This window comes from Salvelinus sp. IW2-2015, linkage group LG8, assembly GCF_002910315.2.
Source record: "Salvelinus sp. IW2-2015 linkage group LG8, ASM291031v2, whole genome shotgun sequence".
Lineage (NCBI taxonomy): Eukaryota > Metazoa > Chordata > Actinopteri > Salmoniformes > Salmonidae > Salvelinus > Salvelinus sp. IW2-2015.
Window position 1 is genome coordinate 41,105,821 of NC_036848.1, and position 9,594 is coordinate 41,115,414.

Below are 9,594 nucleotides of genomic sequence, written 5' to 3' on the forward strand. Positions count from 1 at the left end.
GAAGATTATTGTATTTATTTTATTCTCATGATCCAAAACTCTCATGATCCAAGACTCAGAACTCAGGCTACAAAGATATTACAATATAATTCAAACACACATTGTAGGAGCAACATAAATATGTCTTCAATATCAAATTCACCTGTTATACACACACCACTGTTTTTATATAATAACCCAGACGCGTTTATCCAAAGTGATTTACAGTCATGCATGCATACGTTTTACATACACGTGATCCCGGGAATCGAACCCACTATCCTGCCGTTGGAAGGACCATTTTACAGATCTGTAAATACACTTACAAAATACCATTGCAGTTTGGAGATGGGTCATAGAGAACTTGGTCAACACATCAATTCTGACATGTACATATATATATCTCTGCAGAGCCTGTGGGTCTAGTGGTAACTGCCGGCTTCCCCACCGAAGGCATGGGTTCAATTCCCTGCTTCAACCCTCCAAACTGTTTTTCCCACCTATATACAGTATACATATATGTATCTACAGTCATAACGATTCGCACTTGATTTAAATTATGATGTTTTATTTTCCTTACTTAAAGAGTACAGTATTTGACTAAAGTCTGTAGGACCAGTCTATGTAAGCATATCCTTGTCTTGTATGTGACTGTTGTGTCCAGAGGCAGTGCTCAGCAGGGAAAACAAACATTGGTTGAAAAAAGGTTGAAAACAAGTCTTCATCTACAGCAGGTGTGGCCTGTCCTATCTACACAGCTTGTGGCCCCGAGGGCCACAGTGTATGCTGGTTTTTAGTTAGAAAATGAACTATATTTTGACAATCAGTTATTTTACATTTTTGACCAATTAACTACAGTAATCAGCAGTTAGAAAAATTTAAGAAAATAAAAGACAATGAAATGAAACAGATTAAATAAAATGGCACTGAAATGTTCTTCGACGTTGGTCGGTCAGAAGTCTGTCCACTCTTGGTTCTCACCACCAATCAGAGTCAGAATCCAAGTGATATGTTTTATCATGGTCCTCTGGGTATTCTGTCTGTCACTATTCATGCTAGGCCTATGTCTAGACTGACAAAGTCCACAGGTGCTTTGCTTCAGCCAGCCAGTCAGGTGGGAGGATGCTCTCTGTCTGTCTTCACTTATACTCCACCATTATGTTCTCTTAGAATTAATGTCAAGGGTATGGTGCTAAGAATCACCTCCCACCACTGTCTAATAGAGTTACTGAGTTAAGTTCTTGTATGCTCCATTTAGTGCATGGTGATGTCAGGTATGTCACTATAGCTCACTAGCTTGGTGGAGTATAAGGCTGCATCTCAGATGACACCCTTTCCCCATACAGTGTACTACTTTCGGTCATAAGTACAGTAGCAGTGCACAATATGGGAGATAGGGTGTCAGTTGAGATTCGCTCCCCAAGTCAAGCATGGATGCTCCAACCCTTCGGCTGTTGAGTTAGCACCTGCTAGCTGTTAGCTTTCCTGGCTAAAGCTGTGAATCTGGGTGAGGAACTGAGACAAGCTCTCCTCCCCATCCTCCTCCAGGTGCTGCTGGTAACACTGGAGCAGTCTGGCAGCGCTAGCCTCTGTCGGTGTCTCCCCGGGGGGCAGGCGGGCGCTGGACATCCCCAGGATGATGGTGGTCAGGGACTTGATGTAGTTCTCAGCCAGCGTCAGCGTCTCGATTTTGGAGAGCTTCTTATCCATTTTGACATGCGGGATGGCCTCTCTGAGGGCCTGGAAAGCGTTGTTAAGTTTGTGCATGCGCTGGCGCTCTCGCTCGTTGCTCTCCAGCCGCCGGACGTTGCGTTCTTTGTTGCTGTTGTGAGACCGTCGGCGTCTGTGGGGGTTGTGGGTGGCAACCCCTCCTCCTCTACCTTGCTCGCGGTCCCCGCCCCTCAAGACCCCCCTCCAGGAGCCTCCGATACGGACCGAAGCCTCAGAGCCCTCTTGTTCGCTAGAGCCTGGTTCACTGGTGTCACTGGTCTCTGGTTCGGGGTCTGGCCCAGTCCAGGGTTTCCTGGATGACTTAGCGGCCTTCCCTTTAGACTTCATCCTTCAGCCTGATTCAGTTACCCCTCTTCCTCACACTGCCAAAAGCTTTGAAAGATGAGAAAAACAACAACTGGTTATAGAAAGGGCTTGTCATGGAAGAAATAAGCAAACAGGGGGCAGGGCCTTTACCCTGAAGGCTACAGTGTTACAGTTGAGTTTAAACACTCAAGTTGGAATATCCGGCTTTTTGAGCACCATTTTATCCCCTTCCAATCTCATGGCTTAAACTTGAGTTTTTATTATTACTCATAAAAACTACTAGAAATTGACAACCCAATGAAGTTATAAATGCTGATTACACTGTAATTACATTGTAATTAGCTAATGGAACTAATCCTGCTGTTTATGATCCATAAGCATTTTACTGTACCGTTTACATCCTGTATCCTGACGTATAAGCTTAGATTGATGAGTGAGGATGAGGAATACCTGCATTATATGTTATTTTACAGTAAGGCCCTTTTATCATTGTTTTTATTCGCAGTTTTAAATGAAGATTTAAGAAACACAGCATCTATCTAATCAGCCAGTGTGTGAAAACACCATAATGTTGGGTGTGTAATCTCCACCTCTCTTATCCTGCTGCAGGCTACCCAAGGCTCCAGATAATACCCGACTCAAGGTTACTCTCTTATAACAAACGGGCCAGAAAAGAACAGCACACGTTTGGTAGAGAGATTTTCCCCTGTGTATGCCATCTCATAATTTAAAAAACCTCTTTAAGGATCTACGGGATCGGTGTCCCTATACCGGGGCGGTTGTTGCTAACCTGCGCCAATGTGACTAGAATGACGTTGTAAGTAACAGCAAACTTTCCAGGACATAGACATGTCTTATAAGGGCAGAAAGCTTAAATTCTTGTTAATCTAACTGCACTGTCCAATTTACAGTAGCTATTACAGTGAAAAAATACCATGCTATTTGAGGAGAGTGCACAAAAAAAACTTAGCACGGCAACTGGTTTGATACATTCACCTCTGAAGGTAAATAATGTACTTACATTCAGTAATCTTGCTCTGATTTGTCATCCTGAGGGTCCCAGAGATAAAATGTAGCATAGTTTTGTTTGATAAAATACATTTTTATATTCAAATGTAGGAACTGGGTTCTACAGTTTGAACCCCTGCTGTCTATACTGTTATGCTTCATCAGATGCTATTCATGTACCATGGTAACAGGTGAATACACTAATAATAATACAAGGGACTTATATAGCGCCTTTCAAGGACTCAAAGTTTTTTACTGCAAGTGGCTGTTCTGCTATACTACACCAGCAAATTCAACAAATAATAAGTATTATTAAGTATATCAGCCTAATCGAAGTGTAGATTACAACATATATTAAAAAGTGTTCGAACTTGCAACAATGCTGGGATTATTACTAATGCGACTTGGCGCATCCAATGGCAATGTCTGAGTTAGGTATTACGCCGGGAGCTGTCTGCTGATTTGACAGCTCCAACGCAGTTACACCTCTGACATCCCTTAAATAAAAACATGCAGTTGCCAGTTATCGCAAGTTAAGGCAGAACTGATTGAATCTAGCCCTAAATTGACAACAAATATTTCCAGTGCATTTTTAAGGCATGTCATATTGACCAACAACTCAGTGTATCAATATAATAAAGCCTATTTTATATTAGCATTTAAAAGTATACATTTTACCATTTTTTCTGAAGTTATTATCTTAGTTCTGAACCCAGTACCAGGACATTTTAACCAAAAACCTGGTTGGCTCTGCCAGGAGGCTGAAACTTGGCCTCAAGTGGATCTTCCAGCAAGACAATAACCCCAAGCACCCATCAAAATCTACAAAGAAATGATTAATTGACCACAAAATCAACATTTTGCAATTGCCATCTCAGTCTCCGGACTTGAACCCCATTGCAAACCTGTGGTTTGAATTGAAGAGGGCAGTCCATAAGGGCAGACAAAGGATATCAAGGATCTGGAAAGATTCTGTATGGAGGAAAGGTCTTAAATTCCTCACACTGTGTTCTCCAATCTCATAAAACATATTAGAAAAAGGCTCAGGTCCATCATCCTTGCAAGATGAGGTATTGAAAACATGGGTGTCAATCTTTTTTTAGAAAAATATATATTACTTGTTCATAAAAAAAGTATTTCTATGAGCAATTGTATTAGTATAAAATAATATCATTTCATTTTTTTTGCATACAATATACTGTAACTCAGAATTTGTATGATTTATTCATGCATTCTTTTTTTGCTAATCTTTATCAAGAGTGCCAATCATTTTGAACCTGATTGTATGTTTAGATGCATGGAGAATGTTCTACAAGTCAATAATACAAATTTTAAAAAGAGAGGTGTCAAGTATATTTGCTTTAGGGCCTCGAAACCCATTCTTTGTCAATAATTGGATTTAAACAAAACTTCTTAGGCTTGTAGAGACACTAACCAAGCATTAGCATTGTTACTTTGTTCCCCGGTCTCCCCTACTGTATAAATGTTGTAACTCTCTCATACTCTCTTTCTCCCACGCTCACCAATCATTTACATAAAGTAAATAGTTAGCCTTCATCAAGTTGAGAAAACAGTGAACATCTTAAATTAATACAACTTCATTAGATTTCAATAAAGAGAAAAAGGAATAGACAACAAATTGACATTTTAGTTACCTTTAAAAATGAAAGTAAGATGCCTGTGTATGTAGAAGAATAGTTTTCACCGTGAAACATCAATAATATCCTCTGAATTAAAGTTTCGGTTGAGTGGAAGAAGCGTCTGTCGTTCTGATCCAAGGATGAAAGATAACTGTCGCATGTGAGGTACCTGTCGCTGCTGTAATGTACACGTTGCGCTCGCTTAGCCAATGGGAGTGCGCTCAGACTCCGGACGTGGTCATCTGTGCCCGTGCGTAGCCAAACGCCTCGTTTACATCTGAGGCTATGAAGCTAACATGCTTCATTTGTCCTGGTCTTATCAACATTCTGATTGTGCCCACATTGAAGCCTTTGCAGCTACACCAGAGGAGGCTGGTCGGAGGAGCTATAGGAGGACGGGCTCATTGTAATGGCTGGAATGGAGTAGTTGGGAACAGTATCAAACACATCAAATATATGGAAACTACATGTTTGACACATTCCATTTATTCTATTCCAGCCATTATAGCTCCTCCCACCAGCCTCCTCTGATCTACACATGGTAGTAAAATGTATCTCTCTAGGTCCATCCACTGTGTCCGCATTGTGACCAGATATCCTGGTCTCTCCCTGTATGCAAATTATGAAAATGATTTGAAAGACCACTCCAGAGGTGGTCAGTAAGATTAAATGACAATCATATCAAAATGTGTATTTTAAAAGTCTACACCTGTCTTTAAAATGTCGGCACAATTAGATTTTGGACAAGATCAGGACAAATTAGGTTTTGTCTAGAAGGGATACAGCTTTTGTCACAATTTACTTTTTGTAGCAGGTTTAGTAGAACCTATGCAGCAGGTTAGGAGAATGAACGTAGCAGGTTAGAAGAATCAGGTTAAGATTAGGAAATGGGTTAGCTAAAACGCCCCAAAAATCTACTTTGAGGTCAATTTGACAAAAGCTGTATCCTATCCAGACATGACCAACAAATGACGCATGTTAGAACCAAGTATAAACAGGGCTAAAACTATCGACATTGGTCAACTATTTGACATTGGTCAAAATCAACTGGAGGCTTTCCACATGTATCAGTCCACTCCTTGCACCCGCCCATTCATTTTCTGAATCCTTCCAAGTAGCCCATCAAAAAAAAAAATCAAAAAAAATAATTGTTGCTCATCAATTTTCACAGTGGGGATTTTATAAGATTTTTATGTTGGTTCATCTATTTTCTTTTTCTATTTGAATACAGAATTTTGTGATACACGTCTGTGTGTGTGTGTGTGTGTGTGTGTGTGTTTGTTTGTGTTGTGTGTGTGTGTGTGTGTGTGTGTGTGTGTGTGTGTGTGTGTGTGTGTGTGTGTGTGTGTTGTGTGTGTGTGTGGTGTGTGTGTGTGTGTGTGTGTGTGTGTGTGTGTGTGTGTGTGTGTGTGTGTGTGTGTGTGTGTGTGTGTGTGTGGTGTGTGGTGTGTGTGTGTGGTATTTACTTATCACTGAGGTACGCTTCACAATAGGCAAGGGGAAACAAATAAAATGAAAACTGTAGAAATATTTTATTTTATTTTCAACATCAAGCTCTTATCAGTACAGTGGTTAGCTGATGAAAAACCTGATAAATGTTCTTACATTTTGAATATGCAGGCTGTCAAATACTTTATGAGTGAATCAAGAGATTTCCATTGTTGGGACCCATTTATTCAATGTTGGATTATCAGGTCACCATTGCTATGTTCTGATCATCAGACCCTCTGTTATTGTTAATGTGTCATAGGCTAATCCTTATTGGGAGACAGGCACAGCCCTGAAAGGTAAACAACGACTCTTGGTGGTACAGTAGCCTGAAAAGGGATGGTTTATCACCCTGCAGTTGACCTTAGTCGGGCCATAGAATGTAAAGGGAGTATGTGTAGTGTTTACTAGTGGTGAAACGCAAGGCCCACTGTTGAGCTCTTCTGTTCTTCTGTTTATTTGGAGATTTGTCTTCCATCACATTGTCTCCTTCAGCAAACACGCTGTTAGACCTCATCCCCAGTGGTGGATACTGGGCTAAAACACAAGAAAGCCAGACTTCTGTATGATATAGTGTTATGGTTCCACAAACATTTCTACGGTATCTAAAGAGAATGTCAGACACAGGTGAGCAGCTCCCACAGCAAAATGTGCAGCGGTGAAGTCCTTGAGTATGTGTGTTTATTTTTGTGTGTGTTTATTTTGTGGGTGTGTGTTGTGTGTGTGTGTTGTGTGTGTGTGTGTGTGTGTGTGTGTGTGTGTGTGTGTGTGTGTGTGTTGTGTGTGTTGGTTGTGTGTGTGTGTGTGTGGTGTGTGTGTGTTGTGTGTGTTGTGTGTGTGTGTGTGTGTGTGTGTGTGTGGGTGTGTGTGTGTGTGTGTGTGTTGTTGTGTGTGTGTGTGTGTGTGTGTGTGTGTGTGTGTGTTGTGTGTGTGTGTGTGTATGCATATATGTGTATATGTGTGTGAACACTAGTACTGGTCCTGCCAGGTTTCTTCTAATCAACCAAACCACCCTTCAGGTTCTGTGGAACATTTCTTTCCGTTTGTTCAGTTTCTCCTCAGGACAACCATATGTATTTAGTTTACCCACGGGCTCTGATAACTAATAACTACTGGGTATACATTCAAATAAGTCAAGCAAACTCAGGTCTTACAAGCTGGACCAAATACTGTAACACACAGGCACACGGATGCCGACATCCAAGCATGAACATGCGGATCAGAGTTGAGTGCCATCCTGTCTTGTCCTCCACCTACACTGGCCATAGAGCCGTCCGCAGCCCACAGATGGACTCAAGGACACCCCTTGAAATAGCTAGACAAATAAAGGGCCCTCTCCTTTTCTTTCCCCCTCTCTCTGTCTTCCATTTCCTTTCCTTCTCCCCTTCCCTTCATCTTTCCCTTTTCATCACACCTCTCTGTTTAGAGTCTACACAAACCTTGCTTTTTCTTATTATAAAAGAATAAAAACAGATCAATATTATCTATTTACTACATCACTTACTACATTGTGTAATGATGAAGTCACTGTGTCTTAGAAACCTATGGAATAGCCTTTTCACTTTCGTTTGGCCTGAGGCTGAATGTGGCACGAGAGCATGACCGGCGGCATTGATAAGACAGTAGTAAAACTAGACGTCTGTTGACTGGACTGAACAATAGGCCTTTATGTTGACTGAGAAGAAGATAACATGCTTTCAACTCCAGCCAGAGCCACAGATCTGATATCTATTGCTTTCACTGTGGCCAGCTGTGCTGTTAGCTACTACACAGCCCAGGCTTATTGAGTCAGACAATGTACTGTCACAGAGCTTTGTGATATCAGTGTAACCAACCGACAGGTGGTTTGGAACTGTTGGAGAGAAGAAGAAAAAACTCTCCAGCTAGAAATCCATTAAATAATGAATCATATAAGGGAAGGGGAGAGGAGTGGAGTGGAGAGAAATGAGGGGGGAGAGGGAGAGGGAGAGAGGATAAGTAATTTTTTCCATGAGCCCAAGGCTCTCTGGGTGACAGAAAAACAAGTGTGCAGCCAATCACTTGCCTCATTGCTCCAGGTCAGCATCAGTGACGTGGGTGAGGACCAGACTAGAAGGTCTCAACTGTGAGCAGGCATGGGTGGATGGACAACTCCACCTCTGGTGTGAGGATGTGGAGGTCTGGTGGGGGGATGCGGAAGATATACTGGATTCTGATATTATAAGATGGTGATCGGCCATCTTGGTTTTGTGGGAGCTGTCCAAGAAGGAGAAGTCATCCTCCCATTCTAAACCAAGACCTGTAGGGCAGCGTAAACACAACCACCATCAGATAGATATGTCATCAGACAGATAGAGAGATCACCATCAGGAAAGAGAGATAAAGACATACCATTGTCCTCTAAGCAGACCCCTGAGGTTGCCATGTGAGGTAGATGGTTGACACAGCTGCAGGGCGGGATTGGGGATTGATCATTGGTCTCAGGTGTGTGTCTGTAAATTGGTATTGGAGATTGACCCTTGGTCTCTTTGCTGTTGGTCTCTGGCCAGTGACTTTGTAGCTCCCTGGTGGGACTCTCCTATGGAGCGTGTTCAAAATGAAATGATGTTGATACTGTAGGCATAAAAACATGACTCTGATGTAAAATACCAATTATCTGTATGATAGATGCAGTTACCTGATCAAACACATAGACAGTGACATCATCAAAGAAAGACACCTTCCTCCCGTGTCCAGGTTCGTCCCCTTCTGATGACACAGGGCCGGGCTGGGGGGTCACAGGGTTGCGGTGGGGGGCGACGGGGCTGGCCTGGGGGCCCCTCTCACCTGATGAGAGCCAGCACTGGAAGTCTTCATACCTGCATGGAGAAAAATATGATTCTTTCACATAAAATGCAGTTAATTTTATGTTATTCTTCAACATACAACTTGGTATTTTATACAAATAAATAAACATCTACTGAGACGTCCATCGTCTCCTTTCACATTGTGTGCCCCAGAGTGCTAGCGACAGTATATCTCCTTCCAAAACAGGAAGTGCAAAAACTCATTACTAAGCGGCTCCTTTCCATACAATGACATGGCACCAAGGCAATCATTGGAGAATGTATGTCTATTATTTTCTCCTGGCCACTCACTGCAGGGCCTGAATAAATATTGGTGGCTGTCTTCGCAGGCGAGCACGCAATAGGAACCTTTTTCCGTTCTGCGGTCACCGGGCAACCGTTAAATGAGTGACTCAGGCAAGGAAAAAGAGATGCTGACTCACTGAGCGCTATGACGAACGAACGCAAGAGGCAGACACACAGCCCAGGAGATGCATACACACGCTCTTGCCCCCTCCCCTCTCTCTCTCTCTCTCTCTCACATTTACACGCATGCGCGCACACACACACACAGACACAGACACAGACACACACACACACACACACACACACACACACACACACACACACACACACAC

General features: G+C 42.3%; 2 protein-coding genes across 2 annotated transcripts in view; both read right to left on the bottom strand.

The window, feature by feature from the left end:
- Positions 1-3: 3 nt before the first annotated feature.
- LOC111967941 (class A basic helix-loop-helix protein 15) lies at positions 4-5,012 on the bottom strand. The gene is made up of 2 exons (XM_023993399.2): positions 4,680-5,012; positions 4-2,082 (listed from the first exon to the last, which is right to left on the bottom strand). The coding sequence occupies exon 2, from the start codon at positions 2,035-2,037 to the stop codon at positions 1,456-1,458; it is 582 nt and encodes a 193-aa protein (XP_023849167.1). The 5' UTR covers positions 2,038-2,082; positions 4,680-5,012; the 3' UTR covers positions 4-1,455.
- A 1,375-nt stretch (positions 5,013-6,387) lies between these two features.
- LOC111967943 (serine/threonine-protein kinase LMTK2) overlaps positions 6,388-9,594 on the bottom strand; it is a 14,678-nt gene continuing 11,471 nt past the window's right edge. The window contains exons 4-7 of the mRNA XM_023993400.2: positions 8,809-8,989; positions 8,523-8,709; positions 8,197-8,430; positions 6,388-6,689 (exon numbers count right to left, since the gene is read on the bottom strand). Of these exons, the coding sequence (XP_023849168.1) occupies positions 8,198-8,430; positions 8,523-8,709; positions 8,809-8,989 (601 nt within the window). The 3' untranslated portion in view covers positions 6,388-6,689; position 8,197. The remainder of the gene's footprint in view (positions 6,690-8,196; positions 8,431-8,522; positions 8,710-8,808; positions 8,990-9,594) is intronic.